This window comes from Drosophila takahashii, chromosome 3R, assembly GCF_030179915.1.
Source record: "Drosophila takahashii strain IR98-3 E-12201 chromosome 3R, DtakHiC1v2, whole genome shotgun sequence".
NCBI lineage: Eukaryota > Metazoa > Arthropoda > Insecta > Diptera > Drosophilidae > Drosophila > Drosophila takahashii.
In genome coordinates this window covers 15,656,155-15,676,981 of record NC_091681.1, presented here as the reverse complement: position 1 = coordinate 15,676,981, position 20,827 = coordinate 15,656,155, and the positions used below count along the sequence as shown (strand labels likewise).

The following is a 20,827-nucleotide window of genomic DNA, read 5'->3' as shown; positions in this document are numbered from 1 at the left end:
CAGAAATTACTCATCAAGTCCTGAATCACTACTTTGTATCCTTTATCTATCTTCTTGGCACAGTGACCCGGCTGTCAGTCATCAAGATGACTCCGGCTAAATTGGCCTGACTGACCGCCTCTGCAACCAGGTTACCAATCCAAAAATCAATTTTCACAATTCAGAGCAAACATGTTCAGTGCTGGCCTGGCCATGAGCTAATAATTAAAATGCAGAGTAAATGTACACTGACAATTCCGTAAAAAAAACTTAAATGGCTAAGCTACACATCAGTGCTCCATGGCCTCGGGCGGCAATACGATGTTGCAGCCAAGGAGACCGCGTCCACTCCATGTTTTTGGCACCAGGATTAAGTCCAGCTGCTGCTCGGCGCGCTTCACCTTCAGCTGGACATTCTGGTTCTGCATGTTGCGCACAACCTCGCCAATCTGGGCGAGATCTCCCTTGAAGTTGTTGCTATTAATCGAGCCAAAACGGAGGATGGCATCGCCCACACAAAGCCCCTGAAATCGGAATAAAAAATAGTTTTAATAAATAATATAATAATGACTATTTCTATTGCCACTCACAGCTTTCTCGGCGGGTGAATCGGGACTGACTAGATTGACCACCACAATGGCGCGAGCTGGTGCAAGGTCCGCAATATTCGCTCCTCCTGGCGATCGGTCACTGTCCAAATCCAAAGCGGAAGCGCGGTTTACCAACTCCGGATCTGTGGTGGCGATCTCACTGTGGTATTGGTTTAGCAGAGTCTGGATCTGGTTCATCAGCTCCTTGTGGTCGTTCTGCAGGCAGATGATCGTTTGGCGCGCCTGGCGCACCTGGTAAATGTCGATGTCGTTGCGGGGAAAGCCCTCGGAATCCACCAGTGGTCCGCTCATGCCGACATTATCGTTCTGGAATGAGAAACGATTTATTTATTTTGTGTTAACTATATAATTGAGTAATATAAATATTTATTATATTTACTTGATCCGGAAGATTTGAAAGTCTTAGGGCCGTTTTCTCGTCATACGATCCCATACGATTTAAAGGTTTTAATCCTACTTTAAATTTAACAAACGGACGAGAAACCGTCCTTAAAAGTGATTTCTATCTTTTTAGTTTCCCTATAGGCCTATAGGTTGAATAGGTCTATAGGATCATTGCAATTTATAGCACAATTCCAATGCAATCGAACGCAAAGACAGCAAGTTTTTGCAACTTTTTAACGTTACTTAATAATAAATGTTTGTTTCTAATGTTTGGCATTCCTTTAAAATAATAATTAAATTTTTTTTAATTACTGGAACGATGTTTTCAAAGGTGAGGTGGAATCAGTAGTCTTTAATTTTCTAATTCGTATTAAGAAGTTATCAATAAAATTCTCCAATGTTGTATTTTTAGTACCCTATTGATAAAGTGGATATACCCAAATCAAAGTAAAGGGTATTTCCCTTTGGTCCTATAAGAACAGCTGATCAAGGGCATTTACTACCAATGGGCCCACCAAAGTCAATGGACTCTATACAAAGTAAAGGGTACTGTAGTCACCGACATCATATGATCCCAGAAGGGTATCCCATAAGCGAATATACCTCATCCAAAAGTTAGGGTACCGCGATGAGTGCGCGACTTTACTTACGGCGGCCAGGATCTGTCCGTTTTTGCTGATCTGCGCCTCCAGCTGCTTCTTGGCGTTTATCAGCCGCTCCAGGCGCTCCTTGGTGGTGGTCCCTGTGGCCATGACTTCCCCGTTCGATTCGAGTAATACCAGTTTTTTATTCAAACAAATGTAAAAATTTGTTATTCTGATTTTTAGCTCCGCCTTGCCAGCAACAACAAAAACAACAACAACAATTGGTTGTGCAGCCCTGGTTGCTCGTGGCCAGTGTGACCGTATGGCCCGAACCGAAATTTGACCAAAAAATAATTGTTAAACAATTTTCGGGAAAGGAAAAGAACAAATTGAACGGCAGAGAGTAAACACGGGAATTAACAAATTTATATGAAAAATAGAACGAGAAGTTGCGCAGCGGAGCGGAAAAGGGGGTAACGGAAGTCCAGGGGGAAAGCGACGAAAAACTACGGACGACGAGAGACCTCGAGAAAATCAGCAGGGCAATATCAATTCGAGTGTTTGTGCGAATTGATTACAAAAATAAAGGTATTTCGAGAGGTGAGCGATAGAAAACGATAAAAAAAAAAAGACAGCGAACCGCGTGTGCGCCTGGCGAGGATTAGGAGTTCCGAATCCGCCGGAGTGGGGCCAGAACCCCACCTGCGATATGTGATCAGTGGGGCTCCGCGGAGGTTTATGCAATGTTCTAGCTCTCGGCGAGGCGGAGGAGAAGCAGGAGGAGAAGCAGGAGGAGGAGCAGAAGGAGCAGCCTGGCCAGATGACTGTGACCACGATGGAGGCACAGGTCAAGGCAGCACACCATCATCATCATCTACACGGCGGCGGGGGAGCCCAGCACAAGGAGGAGGAGGAGGCGGCGGAGGATCCGGGTCACGTTCGAGATGAGGACGAGATGACCCTGCTGCTGGCCAACAAGAACTATCACTATGACGTCGCCTCCGACCTGGACGACGAGGCCTTTGTGGAGCTCAAGCCAGCGGATGTGGCCGGCGCAGCAGCCAGCTTCTACAATCCCGACGAGCTGCTCCTCGAACAGGCTGGGCAGCCGCATCCACAGGTCACCTGGCTGGACGACGATGAGATCGAGACGCTGGATCGCGTCACCCTGGACATGGGCAACATGTTCTTCAATCGCGTCGACAGCCAGGACATCATCTATCAGCAGAAAAAGAAGAACATCAAGATGGTGGGCAAGTACATCATGGGCGATGTCCTCGGCGAGGGTTCGTACGGCAAGGTGAAGGAGGCCATGAACTCGGAGAACCTCTGCCGGCTGGCCGTCAAGATCCTGACCAAGCGCAAGCTGCGCCGCATCCCCAATGGCGAGCAGAACGTGACGCGGGAGATTGCCCTGCTGAAGCAGCTGAAGCACACGAATGTCGTCCAGCTGGTGGACGTTTTGTACAACGATGAGAAGCAAAAGATGTACCTGGTGATGGAGTACTGCGTCGGCGGGCTGCAGGAGATGGTGGACTACCAGCCGGACAAGCGGATGCCGCTGTTTCAGGCCCACGGCTACTTTCAGCAGCTGGTTGATGGGCTGGAGTATCTGCACAGCTGCCGGGTGATCCACAAGGACATCAAGCCGGGCAACCTGCTGCTCTCCCTCGATCAGACGCTCAAAATATCCGACTTCGGCGTGGCCGAGCAACTGGATCTGTTCGCCCCGGACGACACGTGCACGACGGGCCAGGGATCGCCGGCCTTCCAGCCGCCGGAGATCGCCAACGGACACGAGACCTTCGCCGGCTTCAAGGTGGACATCTGGAGCAGCGGAGTGACACTGTAAGAATTTCATAGTATACTTCATTTAATGGTTATTTTATTTATTTAATACCTTTAATAAGCAGTCATGTTATGAATATTTTTCAGAATATGTACCTTAAAATCTGAACCAAAAGAGATAGTTATCAATACTTATTTTATTTATTTCCTACCTGTAATAAGCAGTCATTTTATTTGCAATCTAGAGCTCTGCGTAAATCATTTAATTTTTGTTTTATCGTAGTATGCCATGAAATTTCTGATTTATTTAATGCAATTCATGTGAAAAAAATTAAATGATTTTCTAATTGAATTGAATTTTTATGAATTTGCCAGAATTAAATTTGAAAACAAAAAGTGCAAAATTACATACCTATAAATCTGAACCAAAAAAGACCCATCAACAATTAAAATTAGAGAATCAAGTGTTTATTGGTTTCTATAAATAATTAATTACATCAGTGTAACCACTGAAAGCTATTGTAAAATTTGTAAACATCTAATCATAATCAAGGATTTTCTTGTTTTCATTTTTGAGCAATTTTCAAGTTTTCCCAGGATTTTCAGCAATACAAAAATGGATAAATATTTTATAAATATTATAAATTTTATCAATTACATCAGTGTAACCACTGAAAGCTATTGTAAAATTTGTAAACGTCTAATCATAATCAAGGATTTCCTTGTTTTTATTTTTGAGCAGTTTTCGAATTCAATTATAGTTTTTCCTAGGTTTCTGAGCAATAAAAAAATGGATAAATATTTTATTTCTTCATATTTTACCATATTTAACTCACAATTAATTTCCTTTTACTTAATTTGACTTATTGCAGCTACAATTTGGCCACTGGACAGTATCCCTTCGAGGGTGACAATATCTATCGACTGCTGGAGAACATCGGGCGAGGTCAGTGGGAGGCGCCCGATTGGCTCTACGAGATGGACGCAGACTTTGCCAATCTGATCCTGGGCATGCTGCAGGCGGATCCCAGCAAACGCCTCTGCCTGCAGGAAATACGCCACGACACGTGAGTTGGAAACTGGATTTCTTTTTTGACTTTCCCACTAAAATTTCTCCTTTTCAGTTGGTTCAGATCCAAACCGCTGAAGACCGGCCCACCGATACCCATTCCCCCGCTGAAGGGCGACAAATACCGCAGCTCCACGGTGATACCCTACCTGGAAGCTTACCATTACGGCGATCAGGACCAGGAGGACGTCTACTTCACCGAGCACGACGTCAATCGTGAGTTCCAAGATCATATTATTAATAGACCTCTGATTTTGCATATTTGTCCATTTTTGGCCCAATTTTTACCAAAATTTCTAGGTAGGTGTCATTTTGTTCAAATGTAATAAATTCGGATGCATATCGGAAATATGCAAAAAATATATGCATAAAATATGCAAAATATATGCGAACAACTGGAGGCTCAAATTTCTAATGTAGCCCTCTGGTGTTCTAAGGAACCTTCAGTAAACACGGCGAGCAATTTAAACAAGCAGTTTGGCCGATAGGGCCAAAAACTATTCTGCCCCTTTTACTATTTTTGCCCCCTTCTCGCCTTTTTGTTGGAAATATAAATAGGGTTTTTTTTAAATTTTGGAAACAATTAGATATCTCAGAAATGAAGAAAAGAAACAAACAATTTTCTTCGGGTAAATTATATTGGCTATGAAATGGACAATCTTGAATAATTGAGTTTATTTTATATTTTGCATATTTTATGCAAATGCATTTTATGCAAAAAAAATAAAATATGCCATTAATTTTAAACTATATTTTTATTGAAACGAACTTTGGTGTTTTCGGAGTTGATTGTATCTTTATCCTATAAAAATATGCAAATATGCAAAATCCGAGGTCTACTTATCACCATTAAGATTTATTTACCAACCTCTAAATGCTTTCCCTACAGAGGAGCTCGCCCGCCAAGCGGCAGCTGCTGCCTCCGAGATCCGGGCCAACAAATCGGCGGCAGCCCAGGCCGCCTGTCACCCGTATGAGCCGCCTTCCACGAGTGCTGCCGCCGCCGCCTCCGGAAATTCCCTGGGCAACGGCAGTAGGGAGGAGGGGGCGGCGCCGCCGGTGAAGAAAAAGGGATCGGCCCTGAAGCGACGCGCCAAGAAGCTGACGTCCTGCATCTCTGTACGCAAACTGAGCCACTGCCGGACTTCGTAGGCCACTAAACTTAGATGCTAAGCGTAAACGAGAGGAATAACTTTGTTAACAAATTGTGAGGAACTTTTTGGTTTTGTTTTCCCGTTTTTTGTTGTCCTACATTCGCCAAGTATTTGTAAACATTGAACCAGGAGCTCCACCAGTTGGCCTAGCCGCTTCTGGGAGCGATCGGCCTGCAAGAAAGCTAAATATCCATGTGACAATACTGTGTATTATATGAAACAAATGAAAGCGTAAATTAGTCGTTAATATTATATGATGATGATAAAGATGATGATGTACTGAAAGGCAGCGGAGAATTGCTGGAGGAGACGGTGCACACATAAAGAAACATGTTGCAAGTGAAATTGTTGTTGGCTTCGTTATATTCTAAACACTTTACCCCCAAACAAATGCGATTTGTCAGGCGCCGTCGGTACAATAACTGCTGGACAGTATTTGCAAGGCCTAGGTTGAGATTTTAATTTTTACAAACCAATGAAACGAAAATAAAAGAACCCATTGAAGATCAAAATACAAAACACTGCATTTAGTTCGCACAATCCACTCCACAACACTCATTAATCCAGACTCTACCATTCACACAACATTAGGCTAGCTAGCTAACTACGGTCGCTTAATCTAGTTCCACGATCTGCAGCCGGGCCGTGGGATCCGGCTCCGTGTTCCTCCCCTCCATCAGCTCGCCCATGATGAACATCTGATGGTAGTGCGGCCCCAAAGTGGACAGCTTGCGCTGCATCAGGTGGCGCAGGGTGTCCACATACTGCGGCGGCACCTTGGCCAGCGGCGCATTCGTGTTCCGCCAGTGCAGTCCGTTGTTGTCCACGTGGAAGAGCGCCGGCGAGGGCACGTGGTCCTTCAGGTAGTTCCAGATGCACTCGCGCAGCAGGAGAGCAATCTGGAAAGAAGGGAAATACAGTGGTTAATGTAAAAATATTTAAAACAAGAAAGGAAGTTAGCTTCGGCGAGCCGAGCTTATATACCCTTGCAGATCATTTCTATTAATCCTTACAAATCGCAAAAATGTATAGTTTCGTATTATTTTGACATTAGTTTTTCTATCCTTTCCTATGGCAGCTATATAATTCCGATTTTTGTTAAATTTAATTTGAAGTTCCGAAATAAAGTCGTCCGATTTTGATAAAATTACAAATGAAATTCGGAAATATTTAAAAAGAGTCATGTCCTAAATTTGAACAAAATACAATAAAAACCAAAGAAGCTTAAATTTATTTCCTATCACTTTCCCATTAATTTTCCGATCGTTCCTATGGCAACTATATGATATAGTCGTCCGATTTTTTAAATATTTAATTTGAAAATCAGAAATATTTAAAAAATAATATTCCAAAGAGTAGAAGGTAATATTTAAAAAAACACCGAAGCTAGAATTTTTTAAACGTTTTTTTTTTTGATCCTTCCTATGGAAGCTATAAGATATAGTTGTCCGATCCGGTCGGTTCCGACTTATATACTACCTGCAATAGAAAGAAGACTTTTGGAAAAGTTTCAAGCCGATAGCTTCAAAACTGAGAGACTAGTTTGCGTAGAAACGGACGGACAGGCGAACGGACAGACGGACATGGCTAGATATAAACTTTATGGGGTCGGAAACGTCTCCTTCACTGACTGAAATCATAATACCCCTTGCATGGGTATAAATATTAAAGAGAACTCCCACCTCTGCCGATTCAAAGTGCTCGATAATGAGATGCAAGTTGGTAAGTGGCGGCGGAATCAGTTGGCTCATAGCCAGCAGCTGCAGCATCTTCTTGGTGCACAGCATCAGCTCATCGTTGGCAGCCGTGGGCTGGAATCTATTGACGTTCTTTCCCCGCCAATGATGCAGGCAGGTGGCGCAGAGTGCCCGCAACAGCACAGAGGAATAGCAGAGGGCCGGCCGATGACCGGCGATCAGTCCCAAAACCGCCCAGAGCACCGGGGAGGTGATGAAGGCCCGCCTGATCTGCATGTCCCGCTCCATGGTGACCCTGGTGAACTCCTCGTCCGGAAAGGGCAGCCCATTGTACATGACATCCGTGGAGACCAGCTCGACCAGCAGCAGCGAGACCAGCGAGTAGCCCTCCACGTTATTCGGTTTCTCCAGATCGGCACAGCAAGCGTTCAAAGCCTTGAGATACAGAGCCTGCTTCTCGGCATCGCAGTTTCTCTCGTTGGTGGGCAGCACGGGTCGCAGACCGCGGCCAATGATCCCGGAATGCAGCACGGAACGATTCGAGTTGGCGCCCGAGCTGGTGTGCAGGTTCTGCAGGATGAGCAGCTCGTGCTCGGGGATCTGCAGCTCATCCAGTTCGTACTCTTCCAGTTGGCCAAGCAAATGGCCATGGTAGAAGAGGGCGCCCTCCACCAGTTCGCGCAGGCAGACGGTTCGCGCAATCTTCCGGGCGGAGCACTGACGCTGCAACAGGGCGTATGAGCGATGCGAGGCCGCCGCTCGACGAATCACAGCTGCAAAAAGGTATGAAAATTATTCTTAGGCAAAGTTTAAAGTAGAGCCCTGCGTGAATCATTCAATTTTTGATTTATTATAGTATGCCATGAAATTTCTGAATTGTTTAATTCAATTCTTTGTGAAATAAGTTGAATGTTTTCCTAATTCATTTCGAATTGAATGAATGAATGAATAACTTTTATGAATTTTTGGAATTTGTCATATTTTTTTTGTGCTTTCTTTTGAGAACAAACTGGTGAAAATTTTTAACAAATCAATATTAACTGCTTAGTAAATAAAATTCAGGCAGATTTAATCACAAAATTATCCGGCCTGTTCCAGTTTTCACTCGGAAGTGAATCTGATTTCATGCTAGCGGATTTAAGTCCGCCTGTCAAATGCTTGGCGGAAAGTTTCCATGTGAATTTTTCGGAAGTTAACAGAGTAACAACGAGGGATATTTAAATCCTTGCAATTCTTTCGGAAATGAGTCCTAGAACAGGTCTGAGAAATTCGATTCCGTGTGAATCTTTCGGAAGTGAAAACTAGAACAGGGCCGTATGGGCCTTTCTTCTTCAAAAGAAATTGTCGTTTGAATTATTTCGGAATTTATGCCATTCATTCATTCAATTCTACTAAACTCAAAATTCAAATTAATTCATTCATATAAAACAAAAAATTCAAAATGATTCATTGAATCAATTCATGCAGGGCTCTAGTTTAAAGTATATAGAAACCTACTCTGCTCAGTCAGTCCCACAAAGAAGTACTTCACGCTTAGCACGGCCAACTTGAGAACAAGCGGAGTGCGCAGGACATTCGTACGACTGCCGGCATCTATATTGTTCAGCAGATCCACAATAAGGTGGGCCAAACGCATGCGGGTTACGTCCTCATCCTCCTCCTCCGCCTTTTCTGGTCCCTCCTCCAACTTTAACCGCTTTCCGTAGTCCTTTCCATTGCACAGATCATGGTTATTGTTGTTATAGCTACTTTGCTGCGCCCTAAATTTCTCCGCACTGCGCTCAGCGGCATCCTTGTCCATTTTCAGAACCAATTTGTTGACGGTGCAGTCAAAGATTTGGATGATTTTTGGAAGACATTCGTTGAGGGCCGCGTTTAAATGTTGTGCTTTAATGTAAGGAGCCACATTCTTGCTCTTGTGCATTCTGAAAGAGATTATTAATAGATTAATGATGCAAAATCATAGAGAAAATCATAGATTATACCTAGCCAGTATATTAAGGTTGGAAAACGTGTTGAACGCTTCTGTGGGCGTGCCCGGCGGCACTGGCAGCCGATTGTTGACCTGAACATGCAGCGTTATGTCCTCCAAAACCATTTTAAAGCCCGGCGTGAATCCGGGAAAGTTTACCATGCCACTTTGGCCACCCAGCAAACGGATGAGGGCGCCAATGCCATTGGGATTCTGTGCGTATGACTTCTTCAGGAGCTGCGATATCGTCTGGTAATAAATGTGCGGATGCTGAGAGGCTAAAAAGGGTAATATAAATTAAGTTAACTAAATAACAATTTTAGTAAGTACACTTTCTACTTACAGACCACTAGGAGCAGTCGCACCGCCGTCTGCTGCTCGAAGAGATTGGTGCTCAGGCAGCTCTTCCACAGCTTGTACTTTGTTTCCTCGTAGGCCAGATCGGCCAGCAGCGGAAAGTTGCGCTGATTGAGCACCCACTGTTCCAGCTCCTGCATCGAGTTGTCCAGAAAGTCCTGGCACCAAACGTACTTCTCGGCCATCCTGGCTGCCGTCAGCAGCAGCGTGGCTCCGTGCTCGTTTAGCCGGAGCACCGCGTTATTCAGCGTGGGCTGCATGCCGGCGAACATCTTGTTGCTCAGCCAGAGCGGCGACTTCTGCACAATCACCTCGCACATGTCCTCGTTGTCTGTAATATTTTCAATACAATGCATTATGCATTCATTACAATGCAACAAGTTAAAAAATTTAATGAATAGGAATAAAGTCGTAATAAAAAGGAACTCTAAGAACTAAATCTAAGGTTAAAATGCAATAAGTTACAAAAATTGAATGAATAGGAATAAAGTCGTATTAAAAACGAACTCTAAAAACTAAATCGAAGGTTACAATGCAATAAGTTACAAAAAATGGAATGAACAGGAATAAAGTCGTATGAAAAACTAACTTTAAGTATTAAATCTAAGGTTAATTGTAATAATAAGTTAAAAAAATTAAATTAATAGGAACAAAGTCGTATTAAAAACGAAAAACGAAAAAAGTACTAAATCTAAGGTTACAATGCAATAAGTTACAAAAATTGAATGAATAGCAATAAAGTCGTATTAAAAACGAACTCTAAGAACTAAATCGAAGGTTACAAAGCAATAAGTTACAACAATTGAATGAATAGGAATAAATTCGTTTTAAAAACGAACTCTAAAAACTAAATCGAAGATTACGATGCAATAAGTTACAAAAATTGAATGCACAAAGCTAAGAATGAAGTAACAATTAGTATAGTATCCAGTGCTGCCATCACTCAGCTTAAAAAACAAAAAAAAAATTGAAAAAGGACAAAAAAATGACAAAAGTTACTTCTTCTACTTAATAGGTACCATTTTTTACTAATTCATATTTCTTCGTTTTAAAACTTATCGCACATTTTTCTGTATAAAAAAACCGGCCCCCTGAAAAGATTTTTTTTTTTGTAACATTCAAAACGTTTTCTTAAAACGAAAAATCAAATTTGTTTTTTAGCAAAAAACCTAATTTTTGGTGGTCTGAGCGAGCCGGATCGGACCACTATACCTTAAGGCTTCTTAAGGAATATTCAAACAAATATAAGAAAATTAATTGTAACTTTGTAGGAAGTAGGCGTTTTGATTCTTGACTACTTATGTATTAACAAAATTAAAATAGAAACGCTGAATCTGGAATCTCTGGAACTGCACCGAGTGAGCATTACTTTATCTGCAAGGGTATATAAGCTTCGGCTGGCCGAAGGTAGCTTTCTTTCTTGTTTTTTTATGATAAAAATCGAACCAAAACCAACGACTAGCAAAACTAACATTAAAAACCTTGCTTTTGAAAAAATGAGAGATGATTGAAATTTGTTCCGGATAAAGCCGTTAAAAAAAGGACAGATCTGTCCGGAAAAAGTACAAAATGGCAGCACTGATAGTATCCCTCTAACCAGCTAGAAACTCACATATTTCCACCAGCACATTGACCAGGCTCTGCAGGATCGTGTCCGAGTAGTTGGTGGTGATCAGCAGGAAGGGCACCACGGCCACGTCCAGCGGCTTCTTGGGCGCGAATCCCTCGCGCAGCATCTCGCGGAAGGCGGCCCGCAGCTGCTGTTCGTGGCACGAGGTCATGTAGTCCAGGATGCCGGCCTCCGAGTCCAGATGGCAGCGATAGTCGTCGACGAAACGCTTGATGCCGCACTGCAGGATCTGCATGATGATCTTGTAGGGGAAGCAGCCGCCCAGCCGGGCCACAATCCAATCGAAGGTCATGGGAAACCGATGGAAGGCATTCAGCATGATCTCCACGCAGGCCTCCTCTTCCGGTTGCGTCAACTTGCGGAAGCAACTGTTGATCAAGGTCATCAAACCATGCATGGCGCTGCATTCCAGCCAATAGTTGCAGCTGGCCGTGATGGTCATCCGCCGCTGGGTGTATTTATCCGAGAGCTTGGCCACCAGCTCCAAACTCCAGTTGGCAATGAGCGGCGACCAGGCGGCTGGGCCCTTCCACACCAGACTCTGCAGCGCCGTCTTGACCATGTTGAAGGCCTCGTATTCCGGGGCGCGCAGCTGCTGCTGCCGATTCCCCGCCTGCTTCACCTGGGACACCGGCAGTCCGGTCTTCGCATCGGCCATCTCCGGCGACACATACAGCTGCACACTGATCTCGGCCAGCAGGGCAAAGTACTCGAACACAATGTCCCGCGTGGCGGGCAGCTCCTCCAGGAAGCCCAGGCTGCGGAGGATTGGGAGATTGCCTTGTTTATTACGGGGAAACTAAACTAAACTAAACTACTCACGCCAGCTTGATGAGATTGGGGCTGGTCAGCAGCTGGGGACAACTGTGGCCATTGCTCACCGTCTCTATGAAGTGCTTGAGCTGATCCAACAGGTTCTGGCGCAGCATCTTGTCGTTTTATTCATCGGGAAAGTAGAGTCGGGATTGGCCAACAAATCTTATGCTGTTGGTCTTAACAGTGGCCTGCCCACTCAGCGTGAACGTTTGTAGAACATTTTTCGGTATATTTTGTAAAAATTAAGTTGGCAGGATGCGTCGTGAAATCAGGATGGCAACGCCGTCCGGCCACTCGTTGCTTGTTATTTATTTCCGAACCATGTTCGAGTCTCTACTGCTCTTTGAAATCAGACGTTTAACGGACTTTTGAATTCGTCAATGCACTATGGAAAATTGCAACCCAAGCTTATCATTCCTATCAAAGCCTAGTACTCACAAATTTTGTTTAACATTTTGTAATATGTTTAAATTGGCGCCAATTGCTTGTGAACAAACCAGATGTGAGCGCTAGCTTTACTTGTAAAAACCCCTAGTTGTTGTAAATCAGCTCAGTTACATTTAAATTAATACAAAAGAAAACGTCGAAAATAGTAATAAAGTAATAGTATTATTTATTACAAAATTCTTTGTATTTTGTTTTTAGAAATTCTAACACAGTAGGATTCTAAAAATTATAAATTTCAGAAATTACATGGCGTAGACTTCCAAAATTTGTATTTTTATGTCAATATAAATACAGATGCGGGGTCTATAATAAAATCCCCATTGGAATATTTAGATTTCTGAATATAAAGCATTTTTTATAAAACACATGTCAATGACGAAAAAATTGAATTATTTTTTAAATTTTTCATTAAAAAAACTGCTTTAAAAGAATTTAATTTAAAAAATAATAAAAATGTTAGAATATATGAGACTAAATGTGGAATGAAAAGCCAAACTACTTAAGTCGTTCCCCTAAGTGCTGAAACTTTAAGTTTAACTACAGCTGTGAAAAAAATAATAGCACCACTAACCCAAAAAAATTTTAACTAGTCACCCTACTCACATTTTTTAACTTTTTTAACTTTCCAAAACGGGTTTTAAATAGTAAGACTAAACATAATTTGAATATGAAAAAAAATGTTAGCTTTATAAAATGTATCGCATTAAACGAAAAATGTTAAACCATAAATAAAAAAGCATAAAGATAAACAATTTTTTTAACATTAGGCTTAGACGTTATAAAACCGATAAGACTGATATGACGGGCTTTTGAGATATCTCAGGTGATGAGATAAGACTTAGCGATGCTTTTTTTACTACATATGTTTTACTACTGTATGTTTTTATGGAAAGCACGTCGCCTATAAATGCTGATGCTGTCAGGTGAGGTCAACAGTGAGAAAGTTAAAGTCGTCTTCGCAATTACTAGAGTGTTGTGTTGTGTTAGAAGCTCCCAGAATGCAAACAAAGATTTGCATTGTCCTTTTGGCCATCGGCCTGTGCCAGACTTCTGCATTCTCATTGGCATCTGAAACCCAGTGCATTAATAATTATTTAACCCCCGTCATAGAAAATGTTTTGGCAACTTTTAAAGACGACATTCAAGAATTGGTGATTCAGATCGAAGCGCAAGATCCAGAGATTCTGTTGACAATCACAGACGAAGTTGAGGAAATTAAGGCTGCCGTCAAGATCTGCACTACAGAACAAAATCTCATAGACTCCTCGCGCTGCATCATAAATTCCGTATGTAATGATTTCCGTATAATAATAATCCGAGTATTGGTTTTATAACTATCAATTAATCGATTTAATCTTCCATTATTTTTTCGGTAAGGCTTTTCCCACCATAATCTCTACCGTCAAAGCCTCCAAGCCGCTGGCTGCTATTATCGAGAAGAATTTATTCCAATTGACAACAAATATAACGGCGGCCCTCGTCCAGAATGGAAGTAAACTCCGAGAAGCCATTAAAGCAATACGGTTTACCTGCTTCTCTGTTTAAATTTGGAAACAAACTATACTTCCATTTCTCCCATTGTCTAATTAATAAAGCAAATGCGTATTGTAAATAATAAAAGTACCGCCATAATCATCGATATACTAAACCGATAGGATCGGAATCGATACAAAACACTGCTTATAAAAATCGATAAATATTAAGTTCGATACCGTTACTTCCTCAGCTGCTTCTCCTCAGCGAGAGCTTCTTATTTTTTGGGGGTTCGGGTCGGATGCTTTCTGTGGTACAACTGCACAGGTAGCACTTCCTTAGCGCCTCATATTTTTTGTTTTTGAGCCGGTATAGGCAGCTGGAACTCAGCCCGTACTTCTGGGATACCACTGTCGCCGGTGTCCCAGCGTGGAGCTCCCGCGCTGCCGTCTTTTTCAGCTGGTCTCTGTAGAGTTTCTCCGAAGTTTCCTCTTCTGCTCGGGTGTTAAACTAAAAAATCCATTCCATTTTCAATTTACATCTACAATTTAAATTCACCAAAGAGGAGGAGCATTTGGCCAAACTCGTTGTTTTCATTTGAATGGACTTTTAATAACATTCCATTTTTCTGTAAGGTGTACATTGTTTTATCCAATGCACTATGGGGAAAAATTCCGTTTTTTTGGCATAAACTCTAGTTTTAAAGATAGGGCCTTGAAAATTATAATATATACTCCTTATGCACAAATAGAATTTCGGTTTTTTCCATTTTTTGAAAAAACCTTACGGTTGTAAAAACACCACCCACAGCCACCCACCCACCACCTCCCCATTATGGTCAACCCCCTAAAAATTTGTAAGAATATTTTTTTTATTAATAAAAAACATTTTTATATAGATAACTTATGTAAGATATAATATTAATAAAATAAAATTTAATTATTCTCCATCGAAACTCTCTGAAACAAGCAAGAAAGTAAAAAAATTGGGTTTGCCATACCTAGACACCAACTTCAATCATTCTTCTTCAGGTTCTGCTTCCAAATAAACACTATCCAAATCAAAGAAATTGATTTCACCATCTTCGTCTTCCTCCGTACTTTCAATATCGTTTGTAACATCGGAATTCATATGCAGCTAAACAGTGATTTATTGAAAAAGGGGCAAAAACGGGCAAAAAGCAATGATAACACCTGTTTCTTTATCATTTTGTTAATACATTTATATTACAACCTTGCGTCGATCGGCGTAGATTCTTAACTAAAGCTTAACAGAACACAATAACTTTTGTTAGTTTTCGGCTAAAAGAGACATACACAAGACATTAAACAACAGGACAATGCAAACAGTTACAACACAATTTGTTTTGAGAAGTATTTAAGCATACCTTGACGTAAATTTTCCATATTTTTGTTTATTTTTTCGCCCTCTGAACACTTTGCACGACGATGGGAAACTTTGGAGTAAAATTAGCGCGCTTTTTTCTTAGAGATGAGCACGTTAATCGATAGACTTTGATAGGCTACAACAAATTATCGGTGGCACGTAAAATTTTTTTTTAAATTGTTCTAATAAGTTTAACCGTTTTACTATTAAAATAAAATATTTGTTTTTTAAATTAGTAACTTTTATTTTTTGCGTTTATGCCAAAAAAACGGACTTTTTCCCCATAGTGCAATGTATTAAAATTACAACTTTTACGGGTTTGGTTTGTCCGCCACCTCTGCGGTACATAAGTGCGAGCGGGACAGACATAGGTAACTTCGGGTATTTTTTGGCATTTTAATAGCTACTCGTTTCTGATAATTTCCCGCCACAATCGTTTTTAGGTTTTCAATGCAATTTATAGGGAGGTGCTTTAATGCGGTGGCATCTATTCGGTCGTACCCCGGAGACTTCAAAGGCTTTAAGTTTTTTATTTCCTCCTCAACTTCCTCGCTGACTATTTGAGGTGTGGGCAGATCCATGGGACAGGCTATATCCAGGAACTGTATCGTCTCCTCTAAATCTTCCGGGTCACACAGGTCGAGGGGCTGAAAACTACCACTTAGGTGTTCTGCAAAAGCGTTGGCTCTTTCCTGGCTAGATCGACACCATACTCCGGTAGCTAATTTGAGTGGGCCTCTTGAGGTATTTGCTGGCATTCCAAAGGTTGTGCTCTGTCTTGCCGATCAGGCTTCTGCAGTCCTGCAATGCCCTCCTCAGCCTTCTCCTCTCTCTTACCATCGAAAGAAACTCCGTCAACCAAAAGTCGGTGTCTCTGTGATGTACCGTCTGGGTGGTTAGAGCCGTTGGATTTGCAATGGCTGCGTTCAGCAGAACAACATGATCACTGATCACTGATGGATAAGTAATCAGTAATCAAGTTTGTTCTGCTGAACGCTCATGATACATTTCGACGACGATATATAACAAATATTGCGCGCGAAATTTGAAAATATATATTTTTCCCGACCCCGCAACTGCAGCACTGCTCACAGCTATCGTGGATACATAAAAATCAAAAATGGCTGAACAATTATAAAGAATTTCAAGAATTTTAAATTATTTTGTTAATAAGTTTCGATATTTCGACTATCGATGCATGCCAGAAGTCATGTATCATGTATCAAGAAAAGGTAGCGTACTTTTTTACGCTACCTGATCAGTGATCACTGATGCAAAATTCTTGAATCATGATCAGTGATCATGTGCGTTCAGCAGAACTATCGTAAGAAATCCATCAGTGATCAGTGATCATGTTGTTCTTGATTTCTAGCAACGCTTCGACTTTGACTTGGACTTGTTGGTCGGATGGAATAAACCGTTTACGATGAGATATTTATGCCAGTGGTAAGGTCCGAAATTGCTATAGCTTATAATTTGCTATGTACTAAAAGTTATATTTTAATATGATTCCCTGTCTGATTTTAGGGTCTTTGGGTCTTTATTGGTACATAAATAGATACAGATAGAAAACTATGATAAAAAATATGCTTATTTGGCAGTTATAGGAAAAAGTTTTTTTCTTGAATTACTTTTTACTATTTTCTTAAAATTGGCTCCAACGATTTTTTTTTTAATTTTCAAACTTTATGGCAATTGAGATTCCTACTGATATATTTTTATAATTTCAGTTAGAAGTTTGTAACGCAGTGCAGGGAGGCGTTTCCGACCACATAAAGTATACAAATTTTTTTCTATCCGGAGCGGGCCGGATCGGACTACTATATTTTAAGGCTCCCATAGGAATAATCAAACAAATATTAGAAAATAGGAAGTAAGCATTTTGATTTTTGACAACTTAAAAACAAATTTTTAAACAGGCACGCAGAATCTGGGATCCCTGGAACTGGACCGATACAGTGAGCATTAAACTATAGGTTTTTACTCCTGGTGGCGAAAGGTTGTCCAACCTGCTCAATGAAATTTTAAGTCAACTGAAGGACATAAATTTGTGGCCAAAGTTATTGGCTATCATTAGTGATTGCAACGCCATGAAGCTTTTAGAATTAGAGGACATCCCACGGCTTTGGGACCTCAACCATTTAAGAAAAGTCCAGAAAGTCAAAAGGGCGTACTCTAAAACATTTACGGCGCAAGGATTGAATGAAGAATTCAATGCCATCTTCAGGAAAAACGACGTGGAATATTTGGTGTGGCACCATATGAATGCAAATGAGTTGGACATATCCAGTGGTTAGACGGTCCTTTGCAGTGTCAAATTTAACCACCTCGTCCTCTTATTCAGTGCCGGTACTGGCACTTTGGAGATAGCAGGATTCAAGTGGAAAACGGGTATGGAGAGGAGGAGTATAACAAAATGGCTTGAGACAGGAAACGATGGCAGAGTATTTCTTGAATATGGAACAACTTTTTATCCGACAGTTGCTATATTCGGCTTGTACGTAATGTAATATTACTAATAATATAAGAAACAAACTGAAATAAATAAACAACTTTATACTACGCAGTCGGTAAATTAGCATTTACTTAGATTTGAATAAAGTAGTTGATCTCATGTCGTAGTGTCGTAGATTCGCCGGTAAATGAAATGAAGAGAACCGCAATTATCATGGCGTCGCAGGGTGCTAGGAATCGCTATCGATGAAATCTGGACTGCTCATACTTTCGTTTCTGTTATAAGGAAACATCGCTAGTCCCCGCCGGCTATCGATGTTTCTCCACCTCCAGCGTGCTCAATTCACCGTCGGTTGTCATCGATTATCATCGTTTTCTTCATCGAGGTCAGACCAACGCTCTAGCGTCGGTCCGCGGAAAATAGCAAAATCACAATTATCCGGGAAGGTAGATTAGTCGAAAACTAATTCGTGGTCCCCAGTAAATATGCGCAAGCGTAAATTGTACATAAACTGAACGAATGCAGCCAGCGTGCGAAGCACTGAAAGCAAAAATCGCCAGAAACAAGAAGGAATAGGAATTGCAGCCAGCGTGAGTGTATAACTTTTTGGTTTTTGCCCCCGCGCTCTCTCTCTCTGCTGCTCTTTCTGCTCTCACTCCCGCTCTCTTTTGCCCTCTTGCGGCTTCTGTGTTGTCTGCGTGCGAGTGTGTGTGTGTGTTTGATTTTTACTGTGACTGTGTTCTCACGTACTCCGTGGATGATTTACGGCCTTGCACAGGAATCGGACTATATATCCCGGCTATAGCCCATATTGGATCCCGATCTGGATGCGGGCGAGGGGTTTTGCCCCTGCCGAGCGACCCCCCTTTTTATCGCACTTTATGCAACAACGCAAACCGTCGTGTGTTGAGTTTCTCCGCTCTCCGCTGTGTGTAGTGTGTTGGGTTTCGCGCAGCATGGTGAGTTTGCCGTCGTCTGTTTTTCTTTTCCCTGCGTCTTGTGTGCGTTTCAATTAAATGCAAAATCGGTGGCGAATATCGCGGAAATGCGGAATCGCTGTTGCTATATACACATAGATACATAAATAAGGTATCGAATCAAAACAAAATCTGTTTGCAACAACAACAAAAACGTGCGTGGGTGTGCGCGTGTAGTGTGCCTGTGTGAGTGTGTGTGGTGGGGAGACGGCATTTTTCTTTACCACACGCCTCTTCTTCCCCACAATACGCTGCAATTTGTGCGATTCTGTTTTGCGCCTGCCATTCGCAATAATTTTATTGAATGAACCGCAAAAGAGACGGCCGAAAAAGCGATGTACTTGCCAGACGTTGAGTCTGTGTTGGTGCGGTGTGTGTGTCTGTATCGCGTTGAGTGTGTATCGCGTATGAAAATACATCAACTGTTTAGCACAAAAAAAAAGTAAAAAAAAAATATACATAGGAAATTGGCTGACATTGCAATCGCACCGGAGAGTGTTTATAATTGTGAAATTTTCGAGTTCTCCACCCGTCTCTTTCCCCACCTTCCTTCCCTTGCCTCCCAATACCACCCCAAAAAATTGCATACATGCACACGCCTTCGGTTTTGCGAATGTGTTAGTGCGAGCGCGCGCGTATTCTGCACACATTGTCATGCATGCAAAAACAAGATACGACGCGTTCGTAATCGTCAGACTCCTTATCCCCCCCTTCGTTGTCCTTCTCTTTCTGGCCCTGCATTATTCACTGCTAGAGGAAGAAAGCTAAAAGTTAACGAAAGGGAACCAGGCGCGAGTCCAATTTGGACCGCTTTTTTTCCTATAGAGTCCTGCATCGCATCCTTTGCTCTTGTCCTCCCACCTTTTACGCTCTCTCCTTTTTCACGCCTTCGCGGACACTTGCAGCTTTCGAGCGCGTGTGCTTGTGTGTGTAAGGAACAGGAAGAGAGAAGCGAGACTCCAATTTAACATTTACAGTTGCGGTTCAAATGTTGCATAGCTGTAGTTTTATTAACCCGAAAAGGATTACGGTAATTTTAGTGACCTGGTACCAAAGGTCTTCAGATTGTAGGTCGTTAAAATTTTTTAACTCTCGAAAAACGGGGTTCTCAATCCAATTTTTAAAAAATATTTTCTAATTTTTTAAAAAGAACTACCATTTTAACAAATTTTAGATTATATAGCAACTTTGCTATACGGACAGCAGATGGCAATTAAAAATAAGCCATGATTAATGATTATGATTATAACTTAGCAAAGAAGGTTTAAGATATTTGAATTGTTTATAAAAACCCTTTTCAATCTGAAATCACAATTCAAATTCAAGCTACAAGAACAAAAAAGATATTTTATCATTACTAAGTACAAGGCACACGTGACATTTTATAAAAAAAGGAAACAGAATCTAAGCGGAAATAATCTGGATCGTAACAGTATCTCTTTCTTTTACTCTCCAATAAAATCTAATTGTTGCCAGGGCCAAAAAATTTTGCCAACTTGTCATATTTGTCAGACTTTATCGATGACTCGACTCCAGGGCACTTTTTCGCACACAGATTTTCTCTCGACACTTTGGCAACCTTCTGCTTGGTTATTAATAAAAATTAATAATAACCAAAATCTCTGGCGCTGTGGCACTTGGACATAAGCATTCTCGTGTTTTTTCGCAGCTGATTGCGTAAACCGCTCGCGACGTTTGTTTTGAATTGCTGCTTTGTTTTGGTACCGATTTCGATTCCTATTCAGATTCTCGAGGGCCTACGAGTGTGAAATCTCCGGCTCTCTCGCTTGATTCTCCGGGTGTTATCAGTGCGGAATTGGCCTATGGCGCTTTATTGGAACTGGTATGGGGTAGTATACATAGGTATAGTATAGTATTTCGGCTCGTATCTGGGATCTTCTTAATCGCTTTGCAAATCGTGTTGAAATTGCGAAGCACGCATTTTCCCAACGTCTTGCAACCTTGGATGGGTAGTACGGTGGGTGGTGGGGGTGGTGTGTGTAGCGGGTTTTTCGCTGTCGATCTGGGGTGACGTAAAAGTTTGCGGT

The 20,827-nt window shown here is 41.7% G+C and overlaps 3 protein-coding genes across 3 annotated transcripts; 1 reads left to right on the top strand and 2 right to left on the bottom strand.

The window, feature by feature from the left end:
• Positions 1-150: 150 nt before the first annotated feature.
• On the bottom strand, positions 151-1,759 carry LOC108060211 (26S proteasome non-ATPase regulatory subunit 9). Its single transcript, XM_017145811.3, has 3 exons — positions 1,625-1,759; positions 570-896; positions 151-503 (listed from the first exon to the last, which is right to left on the bottom strand). Exons 1-3 carry the CDS (start codon positions 1,724-1,726, stop codon positions 270-272), a joined length of 663 nt encoding a protein of 220 aa, XP_017001300.1. The 5' UTR covers positions 1,727-1,759; the 3' UTR covers positions 151-269.
• A 537-nt stretch (positions 1,760-2,296) lies between these two features.
• On the top strand, positions 2,297-5,805 carry Lkb1 (Lkb1 kinase). The gene is given in 5 exon segments (XM_017145810.3): positions 2,297-2,371; positions 2,373-3,406; positions 4,219-4,413; positions 4,471-4,631; positions 5,305-5,805. Coding segments are annotated over 5 exon segments (1,728 nt in total). The 3' UTR covers positions 5,568-5,805.
• Positions 5,806-6,068: 263 nt separating this feature from the next.
• omd (integrator complex subunit 5 omd) lies at positions 6,069-12,241 on the bottom strand. Its single transcript, XM_017145809.3, has 7 exons — positions 12,048-12,241; positions 11,208-11,983; positions 9,582-9,926; positions 9,252-9,516; positions 8,764-9,191; positions 7,252-8,039; positions 6,069-6,468 (listed from the first exon to the last, which is right to left on the bottom strand). The coding sequence occupies exons 1-7, from the start codon at positions 12,152-12,154 to the stop codon at positions 6,184-6,186; spliced, it is 2,994 nt and encodes a 997-aa protein (XP_017001298.2). The 5' UTR covers positions 12,155-12,241; the 3' UTR covers positions 6,069-6,183.
• Positions 12,242-20,827: the final 8,586 nt, after the last annotated feature.

Excerpts from the sequence above, each read along its gene's own strand:
- LOC108060211 (XM_017145811.3), bottom strand. The coding sequence starts at position 1,726 with ATGGCCACAGGGACCACCACCAAGGAGCGCCTGGAGCGGCTGATAAAC. Across the intron at positions 897-1,624 it reads ACGGACAGATCCTGGCCGCC|AACGATAATGTCGGCATGAG; the intron begins GTAAGTAAAGTC and ends TTCTCATTCCAG. Across the intron at positions 504-569 it reads ATTCACCCGCCGAGAAAGCT|GGGCTTTGTGTGGGCGATGC; the intron begins GTGAGTGGCAAT and ends TTCCGATTTCAG.
- omd (XM_017145809.3), bottom strand. The coding sequence starts at position 12,154 with ATGCTGCGCCAGAACCTGTTGGATCAGCTCAAGCACTTCATAGAGACG. Across the intron at positions 9,192-9,251 it reads AACCTTAATATACTGGCTAG|AATGCACAAGAGCAAGAATG; the intron begins GTATAATCTATG and ends AATCTCTTTCAG. Across the intron at positions 6,469-7,251 it reads AGCACTTTGAATCGGCAGAG|ATTGCTCTCCTGCTGCGCGA; the intron begins GTGGGAGTTCTC and ends CCTTCTTTCCAG.